This window comes from Microcaecilia unicolor, chromosome 1 (assembly GCF_901765095.1).
Source record: "Microcaecilia unicolor chromosome 1, aMicUni1.1, whole genome shotgun sequence".
Lineage (NCBI taxonomy): Eukaryota > Metazoa > Chordata > Amphibia > Gymnophiona > Siphonopidae > Microcaecilia > Microcaecilia unicolor.
The window spans coordinates 659,708,018-659,726,382 of record NC_044031.1 but is presented as its reverse complement, the minus strand read 5'-3'; the positions used below and the strand labels follow the sequence as shown (position 1 = coordinate 659,726,382).

At 44.5% G+C, this 18,365-nt stretch overlaps 1 protein-coding gene across 1 annotated transcript in view; it reads left to right on the top strand.

The window, feature by feature from the left end:
• The window catches only part of CSPG4 (chondroitin sulfate proteoglycan 4), a 195,435-nt gene that overhangs the window by 99,634 nt on the left and 77,436 nt on the right, over window positions 1-18,365 (top strand). Inside the window, 2 exon segments of the mRNA XM_030186859.1 lie at window positions 14,741-16,781; window positions 16,784-18,330. Coding sequence (XP_030042719.1) covers window positions 14,741-16,781; window positions 16,784-18,330 — 3,588 coding nt within the window.

Here is an 18,365-nt window from a genome sequence, read left to right as displayed (position 1 = left end):
GCCAGCACCCTCTTGCAAAGCTATAAAGGATGTGCTGGGTTTCCAGGAAGTAAACAGATCATTCTTGGCATGGAATGCTGCTGGAGACCTCAGAGAACAGGTGAGAGGTATGACACGAAGTGCTTTTAAAATACACCTCTATGCGTTTTCAAAACTCTCAAAGACTTTTTTGTAAGGGATTGAATAAAGATCTGTGGAACAAGGAAGAGCTTTATCATGATCTGCTCACCTCCACTCCTGCCCACAAATAGCTACTTACCCTAGTTATGGAGATGGTACAGTTTAGGGGGTGAAGAACTTTTGTGCACGAAAGAGCAGGACTTGGTAGAAAAGGTGGTCAAATGGGTAGAAAAGGCCACGGCGAAAGCTAGAAGGATGCTTGGGTGCATAGAGGAATGGCCATTAAGAAAAAGGAGGTGATGATGCTCCTTTATAAGACTCTGGTGAAAATTCATTTAGAACAATTTTGGAGACCACACTTCAAAAAGATATAAATAAGATGGAGTCGGTCCAGAGTAGAGAGCTGCACGGGATAAGGGTTTATGGGAATCCTGTGGCTACCATGGGTTACAATATGGCTCCAGAAAAAGGAGGACAGATTGAGCCACTCTGGGTTTTACTTACATTGCTTTCAATGGAAACAAAACCCGGACTGGATCAATGTGTCCTCCTTTTTCCTGAGCCATATGGTAACCCCACCATGGGGAACCCCTCCAGGGCCACTGGACTCCCACATGGATCTCCTCGAAGTTCATGGGAACCCCATAGGGATGAACGCAGATCCTGTGGGGTTCCCGCGGTTGTGTAGCAACACGCCAGCCTACCTCCTTATTCTTGGCACTGCCTCAAACTCCTCCTCTTTGGTGATTGGGCTCTGCAGAGAGTTGAGCCACGTGGTGCAGGAAGTTAGGGAAGTCCCGTGGGACTTTAAACCAAGAGACTTCTCCAACTTCCTGCACTGTGCAGCTCAGGTGTCTGCAGAGCCCAATCGCCATGCAGGGGAAGAGAAGGAGTTTGAAGCAGCTCTGTGAGTAATGGCTGGATGGGGGCCATAAGAGAGATTATGGGAAGGATGGAGGGAGGACGCAGAGAGACTAGGGGAAGACTGGGGAGGAGGGCATGAGAGAACCTGGGTAAAAGCTGGGGAGGGGGTATGAGAGAAACTGGGTGAAGGCTGGGGAGGGGGCATGTGAGAGGCTGGGGGAATTAGAAAGGCTGGGGAGGGGGAATGAGACAAACTGGGTGAAGGCTGGAGAGGGGGCATGAGAGAGGCTAGGTGAAAGCTAAGGAGGGGGGCATGAGGGGCTGGACCCTGGAGAGGGGAAGGTAGGCTGGAGGGAGATGGGATGGACCCTGGAAAGCGAAAGGGGGGCTGGAGGGATGGACCCTGCAGAGGGGAAGGGGGGCTGGAGGGAGATAGGATGGACCCAAGGGGAGTAGATAGGAACAGGTACACAGAAGAGAGGTGCTGGACAGGACAGATAGGGACACAGGGAAGATGGATAGCAGACATGGAAAAAGAAGAAATGCCAAATAGATGGAAGACTTTGGAAAGGAAGGGAAGAATATGGAGAAAATCAAAAGACACAGACAAAATCAAACAGAAAAATAAAATACTCAGACTACAAAGGTAGAAAAAAATATTTTATTTTATTTATCAACTGGACCATGTCAGGTTTGGGAAATGTGCATCTTTGATATCTTTCATTTCCAGAACGATGGCATAGGTTGGGTTATTTTAGTACAGGGGACGGGCGGGGATGGAGGAGATTCCAGCGAGGATGGGTTAGATTCCATCGGGGATGAGCAGAGAAGGGTTAGATTCTGGCAGGATGAGTGAAATTTCTGTCCCCATGCAGCTACTAAAATAGTCAGTGGTCTTCATCATAATGCGTATCAGGACAGACTTAAAGATCTCAATATGTATTCTTTGGAAGAAAGACAGGAAATATGGTAGAGACATTTAAATACAGTGGAACCCCGATATACCACTATGATTAGGATCCATAAAATATCATTGCGTTAAATGTGGGGTCATTATAGCAGGGTCAATAGAACAAGAACACAATTGAACCAAAAATTGAACTGTTGCAAAAGGAACTGTATGTAAAAAAACAGACATGATTGTGTTGTATGTAGATTTGTGTTATTGCGGGGCACATTATATTGGGGTTCCACAGTACCTACACGGCATAAATGCATAAATTGAAAGGAAGCTCTAGAACAAGGGGCCATAGGATGAAAGTGAAAGGGGATAGACTCAAAAGTAACCTAAGGAAATATTTCTTCATGGTAAGGGTGGTGAATTCGTAGAACAGACTCCCGGTGGACATGGTAGAGATGAAAACAGCATCTGAAGTCAAGAAAGCTTGGGATAAGTATATAGGATCTCTAAGGAAGTGATAGGGAGAGCAGATGGCATGGTTGGGCAGACTGGATAGGCCATATGGTCTTTATCGGCCTACATTTTTCTCTGTTTCTAAGTTTCAACTCCAAATATATTTATTCCACAGGGCCAGTGTTAATGTTGCATAGTTGCCAACTTACCCAGTCCTAGTAGGAATACTTTAGACCAGTCCTGGATTTCTGACAACCTTATCCTGATGCATTATGGGACCTATAACACTGATTTCAGTGGCTAGAATCAGGGACTGCAGATACCACAGTGCATTGCAGATAGATGTAAGTTAAAATCCAGGACTGGCCTAAAATATCCCTACTAGGACTGGGTAAATTGGCAGCTGGAATGATGTGATAGCACCAGGTTCCTACTATAGAAAGGCCCTATAGTAGAAATGCCAAGGGTGGCCCATCCCAAAGGTGGAGATTTATCACCAGTATGCTGGAGATTGAAGGCCAGTGAGTGAGGTTTTTCTCTCAGGCCCCAGGCAGGTCTGAACCTAGTTCTGGTGTATGTGCATTACAAAAACTAACATAGTCTAACCAATAAATAGAAAATAAAATTCATTTTTCTACCTTTGTTGTCTGTTCATTTTATTTTTCTAATCATGTTGGTCCCAACCTCTGGTTTCTACTCTTTTTGCAAGGGTCTCCTGATCCATTTGGCATTTCTTCTCTGTTCCTCATTCAACTCCCCTCTGTGTCCCTGCCTCATTCTTCTTGACATGTTGAGTATCTTCTTTCTCTGGATCTTTATTTTTTCCCTGTCCAGCATCACCCTTCTATGTCCCTATCCCCCCTCCCATGTCCAGGATCACATCTATTTCCCTGTCCCTGTCCCTATTCCTCCTCATGTTCAGCTTCTCCCCTTATTCCTCCTTCCATCCTATCCCCACTTGTCCTCCTTCCCCCAGTACCAGCATCTTTCTTCTTTCTCTCTTGTCCTTTCCCCTTCCATCCAGCATCTGCCCTATTTCTCCCCCCTTTCATCCAGCATATACCCCCTTCCAGGATGTGTCCTCTTTCCCCCTTCCATCCAGCATGTCTTCTTTCTCTCTCCACTTGCCATCCAGCATCTGCCCTCTTTCTCTCTTCCCCTTCTATCTAAGGTCTGCCCTATTTCTCTCCCCACCTTCAATCCAGGGTATGTCCTTTTTCTCTTCCTCCTTCCATCCATCATTCGCTCTCCTTCTCTCCCCCTTCCAGCCAGCATCTGCCCTCTTTCTTCTCTCCAGCTTCACTCCAGCATCTGCCCCTCTCTCTCTTCATTTCCTTCCAGCATCTGCCCTCCTTCTCTGCCCCTTTCTATCCAGCGTCTGTCCTCCTCTCTCTCCCCTCACCTCTTCAATCTAGTGTCTATCCCCTCTCTGTCCCCCCCCCCCTCCAATCCAATGTCTACCTCCTTTCTGTTCCCTCCTCCTACAAAAGTACCCTCCTCACATGCATTCTGACTCCTGCCTCGGGATTCTTGTCACCTTTTATCCCCTGCCTTTGAGGGCCTTTCCTGACCTCTCTCTCCCTCCCTCCTGGGTCCAACCAGTGTCTATTTGTCTTCTCTTTACCCCTATGCTCCTGACTCCAGCATTTCCCCCTCATCTCCACCCCCTACCCTCACCGCACCCCCCACTCCCAATCCTTCAAATTTTCATGCATCAGTAGCAGGATTATGACACTTTGCCTGAGCCCCATTCCTCTATGATGTCTCACCCTCGCAGAAACAGGAAATTTCTTCAGAGGAGGCAGGACACCATAGAGGAACATGCCCAAGACAGAGTGCCATAATCCTACCACTGATGCATACAAGTTTGAGAGGAAGAGGGTAGAGATGAGGGAGAAATGCTGGAATCAGGAACTTAGGGGTAGAGAGCAGACAGATAGACGCTGGCTGGACCTGGAAAGGAGAGAGAGGTCAGGGAATGCCCCCAAAGGCAAGGAAGGAAAGGTGAGACTAAGGAGATTTGATGAACAGAGACAGCATGATCCTATCTGGCCCATTATACGGGCTGAAGCCAGTGGGTGGAGTTTGCCATCATATTAGTTTGTCCAAAACAATAGCAAACACGTTTGAAAACAATAGCAAACTTATGAGGTTTATATTGTTTTATTAAACCTCCTAGGTTTTGCATTCTCTCTATTAGGAGGGTATCAGTGTGGGGGGGATGTAAGGGGAGTTCAATGGCATTCTACAACTGTGGCGCATGTGAAGCATACGGGGCCCGGGAGCCATTTGTGAATGGTTGAAAACAGCACAGCTGTACTCATAGCTCTTGTTTTTCTGAACAGCCGGGGGTCGTGTTTGGCATATGTAAAGTTTTTAAGATTGCTATATTCTCTCAATAGTAACATAGTAGATGACGGCAGAAAAAGACCTGCACGGTCCATCCAGTCTGCCCAACAAGACAAACTCATTTGGCACCTGCCTTATTCAGGGCACAGACCGTACAAGTCTGCCCAGCAGTACTTCCCACCTCCCAACCACCAGTCCCGCCTCCCATCACTGGCTCTGGACAGACCGCATAAGTCTGCCCTCCGCTATCCTCGCCTCCCAACCACCAACCCCTCTTTCACCCACCTGCTCTGCCACCCAATTTCGGCTAAGCTTCTGAGGATCCATTCCTTCTGCACAGGATTCCCCTCCAGCACTCATTCACACCTATCTGACTCCTGTCCCCTTGTGCCCTCTGAGCCCCTTCTACCCTCCCCCATCTGTTCCTTTGCTTCATACACTGGCACCTAGTCTTCCAGACAATATCCTGTTGCCATCTCCTCGCCAGCCCACAGCTCACATAGCTCCTGCTCTCACTCCCCCTGCTCTTCTCCCTGGAGCTGCCAAACCACAACCAGGTGAAGATGGCAGCCAAGATCCCCAACACCAGGGCAGATCTCATGTTGCTCAGTGCCATCACCAAGGAGCCCTGACCACCAGCACCCCCAGCCACTGACTTTGCTGCCATTGCACTGCCAAAATGCACCACCAGCCCTAAGCTGATAGTTCCTCTGAGTACATCCGTACGCTGCACAAGTCGGCACATTTCTAACTATAACTGAGATAGAATAATAATGAACAATAGGGGAACCGGCTTCAACTTTTTGACATCATGCCGTCTCCTGTTATCAAACCTCCTTGGGTGACACAGAATGCTTGTGAGTAGGGTACTTGTGCATATGAGTGTGAGAAGGGACATAAATGCGTGCGACTTGGCATGTCTTCTATAGAAATCAAACCAGCCACATAGACCTGGGCCAAGCCAGTTGCAGCACAACTGCCTCTCCTGTCCTATATGTTGGCCAGTCATCATGAGTACAGTGGCCTCAGGAGCTGGAAGAAAGAACTTCTTAGCTGTTCCTGCTGCTTCCTTGCCTGCCATGACAGATTGGTTTCTGATGAGCAGAATGATTCAATCTGCAATGGAAGATGGATGTAAACAGTTCTGAAGCACAGCCCCTACACCAGACATGCCAAAGACACATGCATTTGGTGTGTGACACAAGCATTTGGGGACCTTTTCCAGCTCACACGCTTAAGGAGCTCAATCTCACACATTGGCTGCCCCCTTCCCCCCCCCCCCCCCCACGGTCCGGCAACTCTCCCTCCCTGCCCTCCCACAGGTCTGGCAAGTCCCTCCCTCTTTTCCTTTCGCTCTACCACTGGTTCGGCATTTGTCATTCCCCCCCCCCCCCATCCTCAAACGCAGTGAGTCACGGGCAACACTAAAGATGCACTGCCACTTCTGGCTTCAAGTCCTTCTCTCTGCTTGGTCCCACACACAGAAAGTTGCATCAAAAAAGGCAGGACTAAGCAGAGAGATAGACCAGCAGCTGGAAGCAGTAGCATGGCTTTAGGGCAACCCGCGACTTGCTGGTTTTTGAGGATGGGGGAACAGATGCTGGACCAGTTGTGGGGGGAGGAAGGAAGAGTAAGAGCTGCCACTCACAGAATGGAGGGGAGAGTGAGAGAAGAAGCAATGCTAGACTCATTGTTGGAGGGGGAAGGAGGGATGCCAGATCCATGTGGGGGGGGATGAGAGAGGGAGAAATGCCAGATCCATGGAGGAGGGAATGGGTAGAAACAGATGCCGGAAAAGGGAGAGCTGCTAGACCTACAGGATGGGGGAAGAGGAAGAAATGCTAGACACATTTTGGGGGAGAGGAAGGGACAGATGCCAGATCCATGGAGAAGTTGAACCAGATGGTGAGGGAGAAGAAAGGGAGAGAGACAATGGACTTTGGGAGGGGAGTAGAGGGAAAAGAGTGAGAGACCAGACTGTAGAGGGGGGAGAGATCCTGGGCCCATGGTGGGGGAAGTGGGGAGTGAAGGAAAAAGAAAGACAGGGAGGTAGAGAGAGAGAGATGCTGGACTGCAAGGGTGGGCAGGAAAGAGAAAGAGAGAGATGTTAGCCCTGGAGTGGAGGTGCCATAGGAGGGGAGGAAAGATGGGATACACTGGACAAGGAACAGGACAGGGACACAGAGAAATGATGCTGGGTATTGAGGGAGCCTAGGGACGCAGAGTTGCAATGCTGGATATGGGGGGGGGGGGCAGGGACACTAAGAGGGTAGATGAACATGGGAGGATGCCAGAGAGAGGGACATACAGGAGTGTTGCTGGATAGGACAGATAAGGGACGCAGAGGGAAGATGGGTGATGAACATGGAGAGAAAAGAAGTACCAAATGGACAAGGAAGATAGTTAAGAGAAGACAGAGGAAAGCAAAAACTAGAGACTGGGACCAACACAATAAGAAAAATAAAATGACCAGACAACAAAGGTAGAAAAAATACTTTTAGTTTCTATTTACTGATTGGAATATGTCAGTTTTTTGGAATATGTATCTGCCAAGACTGGTTTTAGACATGGCCGGGGCCCGCGAGAAAAACCTCATTCATTGGCCTTCAATCTCCAGTATAGCGGTGGTAAATCTCCAGCTTTGAGATGGACTACCCTTGGCATCTCTGCTACACCTCCATAGTCACAGGTGATGGTGGATGAAGTAAGCAAGTACAGAGATAGGAAACAGCAAGAGGGAGAGAGAGGTGAGCAAGGGAAGGGATAAATGGTATGTGTCAGGGGGAAAGTGGAATGAAAGATGAAAGGGGTGGTGGATATGGACACCAACACCCCAACTATTCTGTGCTGTGCTTCTCTAGATTTGGAGCAGAAGGTCCCATGCTGCAAGCATGGAGGCTGCTCTCACCTCCCCCTGCGGCCTTTAGGCTGGCTGTGTCTGACCAATGGGCTGCAGGAGGGAGCTGCTGCAGTTTTTTGTTTGGTTGTATCTGACAAATGAGCAGGGGGAGGAGATGCTGCTGAATCCTAAAATAGACATGCTTACAGCTGCCAAAGGGAACAGAATTGCAGAAGACAGACACTGGGAAAAGGAAAGAAGGCAGAGTTAGATAACTTCATTGAAATGACAATCTTATGTGTTCATAAAGTAATACCTTTAGCAGTTAGGTAAAAAGACAGAGAAGCACTGGAAGACGAATAGAGAAGCTAGAAAACAGTGAAAGGAAATTGAAAAGAGTTACTGTCTGGGGCAGAGAATGCTGCTCTGAAGGGTTGAAAGAGAGAGAAAGATGCTGTAACAAGATGAAGAAAGATGCTAGGAGTGGAGCTCTGATAGGGGTATAGAGGGGGCTAGGAAGGGGTAAGGAAATTTAGAAGAGTTACTTCCTGAGAAAGAGAATGCTGCTGTGAAGGCCTGGAACAAAGCTGGTGGAACCCAATGTGCAAACGATACACATGAACAGGGTGGTGGCTCTGAGTGGGTGGTAGTAGGCACAGAATCCAACTTAACTTTTTTAATGCAGTGAAGAGATATACTGGGAAGAGGATGAGAGTGAAAGCTGGTGAGTAGATGAGACGATGAAAAGGGGAGACTGAGGACTGAGGTAAGGAAGAAATGGAGGAGTGTAATCTACCCATGAGTGGATAAATGCAGAAACATGGAAAGAAGAAAAGAGATGAAAATAGTTTCAATCTCAGAAATAGATGTGTCACAATATAAACTACTGGGTATTAAACAATTTTAATATTGTTACTCTAAATCAATATATCAAATATAATAACTATAATATAATTTATAATAATGCACCATCATATTTCTATTGCATACAAGCACTTCATCTTTATTTCTAAATTTTAAAACCTAAAAATACTCAAACTATCGCCATATCTCAAAAAATCTCCAGAAGTGTACTACCATTACATAAAGTGTTCATGAATTGTTCTAGACATTCCAATTATCTTCTTAAACTCATGCATGTATTTCCAAAATAGAAAACATCCAAAAACTAAAAAGTCTCAATATATTTCAACTACTAAATATCCTGCATTGCAAAAACCACAAGCACTGAAAAAAATCCGTTATGTGAAACGTTCCAAATGATAGTTCACCATGAAAACCTTGCTTGTAATTTCACTTTCATCAATGAATTATAATATTATTGTTGCTATGAACACTTCTTAGTAATAAACTGTTCAAATTCAGAACACTTGCGGTTTCCAATTTCCGATTCATCCAAACATCACAGTATGCATCCAGCGCTTCTTGAATGTAGAATATCAAATACTATAGGCATTTTGGTCCGACATGAGCCGTGTTTCGCTGATAGCGTCATCAGGAGCCAACTGCAAAATCAAACAAAGTACAGGATACAGACATTCATGCTTACACCATGTAGTACTAAAACATTAACATCCAAAACCTCACTCACAACATAACTTTCATTTGATGCTTATAATCTTATTCACAGCTGCATTCCTACTGCAGAATCTCCTCACAGGGCTTGCTCCTTCAAAATGGCACCGCAGTTAACTAAGACGCCAGTGCATGCACATTAAATAGTCAGTGGACATTGGTTGAATTCTGTTAAAAGCTATGCTACTAACCACTCACCCCCTTTATTCAATCCTATAGGGAATACTGTTTGCCAAGCAAAAATAAAGCATTGTTCCTTGTGTACTAGGTTAGCGGAAATATCCCTATCGCTTACATTATGTAACTGAAGCAAAACCACAAACTTAAAATCATCCATTTGGTGACATGTAGTTTGCCAATGTTCCACCAGAGGAGCTTCCACCCGCCCCAATTTCAAATTGCTCAACTATTACATTACCCATTGTTTCATTTTCCTCCTAGTTTGACCAATATACCAGAGGCCGCGTGGGCACTTAATTCCATATATCACCATCTGAGAATTATAGTCTATCGATCATATAACAAAAAAACTTTGCCCAAAGAATTAGGAATTATTAGAGAACTAGTAAAAAAGGCCCGTTTCTGTAGGCAAGGAAACGGGCCTTAGGCAGGCAATTTCCCCCCCCCCCCCCATGCTACGGCCCCCTCAAACCCCCCCCCCTTCCGCGAACCTGTCGATCCCCCCCGGAACGCCGAAAACCGCACCACCCCCCTCCCGCCACTGTTGTGCACTACCTTCGGGTGGGTTCTTCAATCATCTTGTCTGGAAGTTCCTCTGCGTGCATCTGACGTCAGACGCACGCATGCATCTGACGTCAGACGCACGGAGTTAAACTTTCTGAGAAGATGATTGAGGAACCCACCCGAAGGTAGTGCACAACAGCGGCGGGAGGGGGGTGCGGTTTTCGGCGTTCCGGGGGGGGATTGACAGGTTCGCGGGAGGGGGTGGGTTTCGAGGGGGCCGTAGCGCGGGGAGGTGACAGCTGCGCGTGTTTCCCTACTCCTCCCCTTGCCTTGGAATCAGCTGTGTTGACGTCAGCGACGTCCGTGCGTGTCTGCCTCGCAGACCACTTGCAGCCAGGGAGCCACGGTCCCAAGCATAGAACGTTGGAGGTGAGAATTATTATATAGGATTAGTTTCCATGGCATAAAAACAATACGTACAACCACCAAATTTGTGATGATCGAACATAATCCCCTTTGATGAATATCGGATAATCTCACCCCCAAGTTGTGGCCCCTAGTATAGGTAAATCTAGGTATATAACTAAATTGGGGATACAATGACAAAATATTCCAATGTCTACAAATTAAGGGTCCTGTTTACTAAGCCGTGCTAGAGGCGTGCTAGCATTTTTAGCAAACGCTAACTGTCTAGATGCCCATAATATTCCTATGAGCGTCTACACGGTTAGCGCATGCTAATTTTTAGCACACGCTAAAAATGCAAGTGTGCCTTAGTAAACAGGGCCCTAAATTTCTAACATTAAAATCTAAATGAGTATAAGGCAAAACACATGTTATCCTATCATTTTGTGAATCCTTGGTATGATGAAGTAACCAAGTTCTGTGGGCGTTATAATCTCTTTTGTATACCTTGCGCACAATCTTTCTGGGATAACCTCGCTGTATAAATCGTTTTTTCTTATCTTGTGCTTAAGACGCAAATGTGCCTTGCTGGGAACACAATCTCCTAATGTGCAAAAATTGACCAGCAGGAATGCTGTTCTTCAGTTTTGCAGGATGGTGACTGCGATAATGAAGGACAGTATTCCTATCAGTATCTTTACTAAAGGATTGAGTGACAAAACCTCTTTGATCAACCATAATTTATATGTCCAAAAACTTAACTTTATGACCCCTATATGTGCTGTAATAGATATATGCTCATCACAACCGTCCAAATATTGTAAAAAGGAATACAACTCTGCCAAATCTCCTGCCCAAACAAGCAAAATATCATCTATATATCACTTCCATTGTAAAACATTTTTGAAAAACAGATTTATAAACATATCTTTCCTCATATTGGGCCATGTACAAACACACCACTGTAGAAGCTACAGTCATGCCCATGGCCACACCTTGAATTTAGAGAAAATATTGTTCTTCAAACATGAAATAATTTTCCTAATGATCAATTCTGCCATCTCATACAAAAATTGTATATGATATTCTGATAATCTTAAAGATATTAGATATTCCTTAATCATAGACAATGCTGCCCCCTGGGGTATATTAGTGTACAAAGCATGGACATCCAGACTGACCACTGATCTATGCTTGGGTATGGTTATCTGTTCCAATAATTGAAGGAGATGTTCTAAATAAGGTCTCCAATGAAAATCCAAATATTGAGATAGTGCTCTAATAAAGAACCCCTTCCTGAAACTATCGATCTACTTGGAGGTCTATTCATGAACACTTTATGTATTGGTAGTACATTTCTGGGATTCTCTTGAGATATGGAGATAGTTTGAGTATTTTTAGGTTTCAAAATTTGGAAATAAAGATGTAGTGTTTGTATGCAATAGAAATATGGTGGTGCATTATTATAAATTATATGCACATGATCATGTTGGGTCCATGAGCGGCTTGGTGAATAATGAGAGAAGCTGAACAAAGATTCCATGCTAAATCCTGAGCAATATTGCTCCGGATTTGATTGTGATTTGGATAGAATTATACAGCCACCTCAAAGAAAGGTTGTAGACTGTATCCTGTTGGATTGTTCAATGAGAGGCAGTGACAATCAGCGATTGATTCTTTAGGATTTAAGGAGATATGAACTACTGGAGACATCACTATTATTGAATCTTATTGAACATTGATGAGTAGTCAACATTCATGAGAAACCTTTGGTGAAGTAGACCGTGAAGTGGAGTTTAAGTTTACTGTTGTAAAACTTAACAAATGTTCATAAGAATATACAGGAGAGGTCTATTATTTTCTGAGGATAGTACTGTAAAAAATATTTTTATATATGATGTGATGTGTGAAAGAGAGTGAATGATTTTGTTAATGTTCTATTTATGACATGGTGTAAAAAGGAAAAGAAAAAGTTAGTTACTATAAGATTTAATAAAGATAAAATATTTTGTAAACATCTCAAAGGTTGTTTAATAATTTGTATTTTATATAGATTACAACCAGTAACTGTGAGTGAACCTTATTTGGAATTTTGGTTATAAATTATATTATAGTTATTATGTGTGATATTCTCTAGAAATAGATGTGTGAGAGGAAGGGAAGAAGACAGGAGAAGCCAAAAAAAATAGACTATGGAAAGGAGACCCTGGACAAGATCATAGGAGAAGACAGATGAGAGGAAAATGGAAAGGAGGGTCTCAGATCAACATGATTAAAAAAAAATAAGATGTCAGGGTTCAAATCTTATTTTCTGTCTGCAGTAAAAATGGCCTTAGTGCACGAGAAAGACCCACATAAAGGCACACTAAAGACAGTTTTTACTGCAGTCTAGTAGAAGGACCCTAAAGTTAGGAACAAAAGTCCCAATATTCAGAAAAGGCTGAACCTCTTAAATTTGTGCCCTATTTTTGGCCAAACTTAGGAGCATAACTTCTTAGCTAAAACTTAATCTTAATTTAGGAGCTTTAAAAAAGTTATGCCTGTAAACGTAGGCCTGCCATTCATTTGCCCTAATTTATGAGCATAATTTGTGAGTTTAGTGCTGAAAATCAGTGCTAAACTCCTAATTTCTTCCCTGCCCTAAATCTGCCTCTTTTGCCACCTACTTTTTATGCTTTTAAATTTAAAAATTTAGTGAAACTTTGAGTACAAATTTATGCACTCAACCCAAATAATTTTTCAAAGAGGCCAAGTTATGGGCATAGCTCTTACAGTTAGGAGCATAAATCCTTTGAATATAGGGCCTATAAATCTTTAGGGGTCTGTTTACTAAGCTGCGCTAGCGACTTCCGTGCAGCTTTGCCGACACAACCCGTTCAAAGTGAATGGGCTGTGTTGGCACTAGCGCACAGCCAGCTGCACTAGCAGCTTAGTAAACCCCAGCGTTAGAATATTGGGCCCAAAATCTTTATTTAAGCAGATATTACCTTAAAGACCAGAACAGGACTGTGTATTTGTGTATTTATGTCAAAGACTTTCTGTTGACATAGAAACTTCTTATATAAAGTCACAAGCCGTAAAGCCCGTTACAACAGGCGACATTTCTGTTGTGCGTAATGTAATGAAATAGCCAAACAGGCTATATGTTTTATTTCTGAAATGTAAAGAGAGCGAGAGTGAGAGTGAGAGTGTATATATTTGTGTGTGTGTGTGTGTGTGTGTGAGAGAGAGAGAGAGAGTGAGTGAGTGTGTGAGAGAGACAGAGAAATTGTGTGTGTGTGTGCGTCTGTGTGAAAGAGTGTGTGTGTGTGTGTGTGTGTGTGTGTGTGTGAGAGAGAGAGATTGAGAGTGTGTGTGTGTGTGTGTGTGAGAGAGAGAGACAGAGAAAGTGTGTGTGTGTGTGCGTCTGTGTGAAAGAGAGAGAGAGTGTGAGAGAGTGAGTTGAGAGAGAGAGACAGAGAGTGAGAGTGTGTATATGTATATGTGTGTGAGAGAGAGACATAGAAAGTGTGTGTGTGTGTGTGTGTCTGTGTGCAAGAGAGAGTGTGAGTGAGTTGAGAGAGAGACAGACAGAGAGTGTGTATATGTGTGACTGTGTGAGACAGATAAAGTGTGTGTGTGTGCGTCTGTATGAAAGAGAGAGTGTGAAAGTGAATTGAGAGAGAGACAGAGAGTGTGTGCCCCCCTGTAGCCACCCAGCGATTCTCCTCTCTCCCTTGCCCCCCCTCTCCAGCCACCCAGCGATTCTCCTCCCTCCCCTGGCCACCTCTCCAGCCACCCCACAATTCTCCTCTCTCCCCTGCCCCCCCCCTCTCCAGCCACCCAGTGATTCTCCTCTCTCCCCTGCCCCCCCTCTCCAGCCACCCAGTGATTCTCCTCTCTCCCCTGCCCCCCCTCTCCAGCCACCTAGCGAGTCTCCTCTCTCCCCTGCCACCCCTCCAGCCACCCAGCGATTCTCCTCTCTCCCCTGCCCCCCTCTCCAGCCACCCAGCGATTCTCCATCGCTCCTTTGAAAGCCCTGCCCGTCTGTAGCCTTCCCTTCGAGTTCATTCCCTCTGAGTCCCGCCTTCTGACATCATTTCCTCTTTCTGCGAGGGCAGAACTCTGAGGGAACGACCTGGAAGGGAAGGCTACAGACAGGCAGGGCTTTCAAAGGAGCGACGGAGACTTGGTGGGTGCCTGGAGGGGGGGCATGGGAGAAAGAAGAATCGCTGGGTAGCAATGACGGACCGGACAGGTGGGTTGGGCGTTTGTTACAGACCGCCGTTGATCCGCTGGTCCTGCCTCTATATGCCGCTGTTACTGCCTCTAACAACGTCGGGACTCGGGATAGATCTGTGACGTGCGCAGCTGTTCTGCGCATGCACGTCGGTCACTCTTCATTTATATAGTAGGATTGTGGGAGAAATTTGCAAACAACCTTGTTCCGTTTGTTGATATTGTGCGGTATAGCATATACTAATAAACCATAAACCATATGTATTCTGAATGACTTTTCTCACCTGTTGATTTTGTATAAATAGATGCATTTTTTTCACGTTTATCTGCAGATCAGACTCCAGCTGGGATTTGGAGAAGTGCTGCTCAGCTCCCCAGCAGGACTGAAACTCAACAACCTAATCGAGCATGATGTTGAGCTACTAATTGCAGAGGGAAAGATGACTTTGATCTTGGATCATATCTTTAACACTTCTGCATGGATACCAGGGCACAAGCAGGAAATTAACATACATTATGGCCTCTACATTGGTGGGAAAGACAACCTGAACCTACCCTACCTCAGCAGAAGTAGCATGTATTTCAGGGGCTGCATCCACATGGCAATCTTTAATGACATTGACTGTCTGTCCTGGCTTTCGTCCAGAACATTCCACGAGGTGCAAAAAGGCTGTAGCCTGGAGTTTTCAGCAGGGCCTGATGACTTATTCAGTTTTATGGGACCACTGTCTTTCATTGCATTTCCAGGGTGGAATGCAAGGGAAGAAGGGACAGTTGAATTTGTTATTACATCCAGCATCAAGAGGGCACCTTTGATCTACCAGTCAGGCTTCCAGAATGATTTTGTATACCTGGAAATTATAGACAGCCATTTGAGAGGAGCTGTTAGTGAAGGAAATGGGGTTGTCACCGTACAAAATAACTTTTATATCAGCGATAACCAGCAGCACTATGTCAAAGTTTTCATTAATCGCAACCAGTTTCAAATCTCTGTAGATGGCCGTGTTGCCAAAATAGATAAGCCTAGCGGAAACAATTATTTAGACCTGCAGGGAAACCTCTTCATTGGAGGTATGGATGAAAATAATTTTGAAAGATTAAGAGAAAACCAGATGGCTGGCATTGCACAGAATGGAATGGCACAGGGTTCCTTTGTTGGTTGTATGAAAGGCCTTAAGATAAATCTGGAGAAAAAAAGTCTACAGGATGCGGTGGTCACAAAAGACATAGATATTGATTGCAAAAAGCGGGACACTAACATATATTATAAAGCCATATACCAGGATTATGAGGAATCAACCACCCCCACTGCAGATATCTTGCCAGGATATTGGGAGCCATCAATGGAACCTTGCCACCCCAATTCAAACCTATCTTCTGTTTTCATGAACTTTACTAGGTTACTGAATCTCAGCCCACTAATTGTTAAAGAAGGAGGTACAACATTCTTGGAATGGAAACATGCTCAACCAACAATAGACCTTAACAGTGTAGGTATAAGGCAGTCTCAGGTCCTCTTCAGTGTTGTCCATGATGCAAACTACGGACAACTGGAACTGGATATTCCTGGTGCTAAAACCAGAAAGAAGTTTACTTTGTTAGACATAGTAAATCGTAAAGTTAGGTTTGTTCATGATGGCTCTGAAATATTCAAGGACCAACTGGTTTTAGAAGTAACTGTCAACACCAAGGTACCAGTTCCTGAGTGTTTGCACAAGGGTCAGATCTACTTGCTTCCAATAACAGTCACCCCAGTTAATGATGCTCCTCATGTAATCTTTCCACAGGGAGATGTCATGATGATACTTGAGAACACACGCAAGGTTTTAAGCTCTGACATCATCCATATAATTGATCCAGACACACCCTGTAATAAATTAAAAATTGTCATACTTGGTGGCAAAAAGACTGAAGAGAACTATGTGGAATACAGCTATGAGGCAGAACAAGCCATTGATGAGTTCTCTTGTATGGATTTAGAAGCAGATAATGTGATCTATGTCCACCAAAAAGAACCAACATCACAACTTTTGTTTCAGGTCAGTGATGGTACCTCAAGAAGCCCAGTAGCTACTTTACGAATCGCTGCAATAGAGCCAGATATCCAAGTGGGAAACAACACCGGTTTAATCATCTCACAAGGAGACACTGCCACAATTTCCTCTACCAATCTCTCCATAGAAACCAATGCAGTGAAACAAAAGTTGAACATTCTATATCATATCACAGAACCCCTACGTTTTGGGGAAGTCCGAAAAGAAATAAATACAAGAGAATGGAAGACAGTAGAGACTTTCAAGCAGCAAGATATAGATCAAGGGTACATCCAGTACTTCAGCACTGATACTCAACACCATAAGGAGGATGTTACAGAAAGCTGAGATTTGAGGTCCAGGTTGGTCAGAAAATCTTGAGGAACAACACCTTCTTTATCAAAATCAAAAGGGCCACAATAAAAATGTTAAAAATGATCCCACTGGAACTGAAAAACACACTCCAACAGAACATTACAATTCATCACTTGGTAGCTACAGTTGAACATGAAGGCCCTGGTCCTTCCTCTCTCTATTACATGATTCTTCAAGCTCCACGAAAGGGAACTCTGTTGCTACTGGGCCAGCGACTGACAGAGGGTTTCGGATTCAGCCAGGAAAACCTGCAAAGAGGTTTTCTGAGCTACAGAGCAACAATCAGAAATGCTAATGAAACAGAAGACTACTTCCAGTTCCGAGTGCAAACTGCTGACCAACAGCAGCATTCACCCATATACACCTACTTGATAAAGATTGGAGCAGACCCTGATGCTCCTGTCTTGACTAATGTCATTCTCTCTGTTCTTGAAGGTGATAAGGCATTTATCACTGCAGACTATCTCTTTGTGAAAAGCCTAAACAGCATGAATTACTTGTATGAGGTCATTGAAGGTCCACAGCATGGGAAGCTGCTACAGAGGACATCATCCAGGTGGTCCTCAAAAGATGAATCCATCACCAGGTTCACTAATGAAGATATTCTGCAGCACAGGCTGTTTTACCAGCATGATGACTCTGAAACCACTGAAGATGACATACCCTTTGTGGCCACTAGACAAGAAGAAGGAAGCACAGATACTTTGCTACCAGATCAAGAGACAGAGAAAGTCAGAGGTGTTTTTAGAGTGTCTATTCAACCTAAAAATGATCACCCACCAGTCCAAGTAGTGGATAAAGTTTTCAAAGTGGTGCGAAATGGCCAGCGCCTACTTACTACCAATGACATTGCATTCTCTGACCCAGACTCTGGGACCTCAGATTTGCAGCTAACATTTGTGAGGAGGGGCATCCCCTTTGGCAGTATTGTGTTTGTAGATGATACTGCCCACCAAGTATACCGCTTTACCCAAGAAGACCTAAGGATGAAAAGGATACTTTTCATCCACTTAGGTGCCGATCATGGTCACTTCCAACTGCAGGTTTCCGATGGCTTATATCATTTGGCAGCCATCTTGGAAGTCCAAGCTTCTGATCCTTACTTGCAAATCATCAACAACACTGTTTTAGTCGTCCACCAGGGAAGTCAGGAAGTGCTAGATGTCTCTGTCCTTAGTCTAGAGACTAACATGGATATCAGGAATGATGATGAGATCACGTACCAGATCACTACTCCACCAAAATGGGGGATGATACTAAAAGATGGCTGGCAAGTGTCTTCCTTTACCCAAAAGGATCTCCTAGCAGGGAAGTTGCTGTACCATCATAATGGAAGCTTGGAAGCAAAAGATTACTTTGAGATTTCTGTGGAAGCTCACCAAGTGGTTGTAGAAGACACAGTTGAAATCACCATCATCCTAGATGACCAATATGACCTTCCACAGCTTGTCCACAATGAAAAAATCTATGTATTCCAAGGAGAGCCAGCCCAGATTAAGAAAGAGTATTTAATGGTAAGGGTTAAGGCTCTGAAAAGCTTACTTTTAAT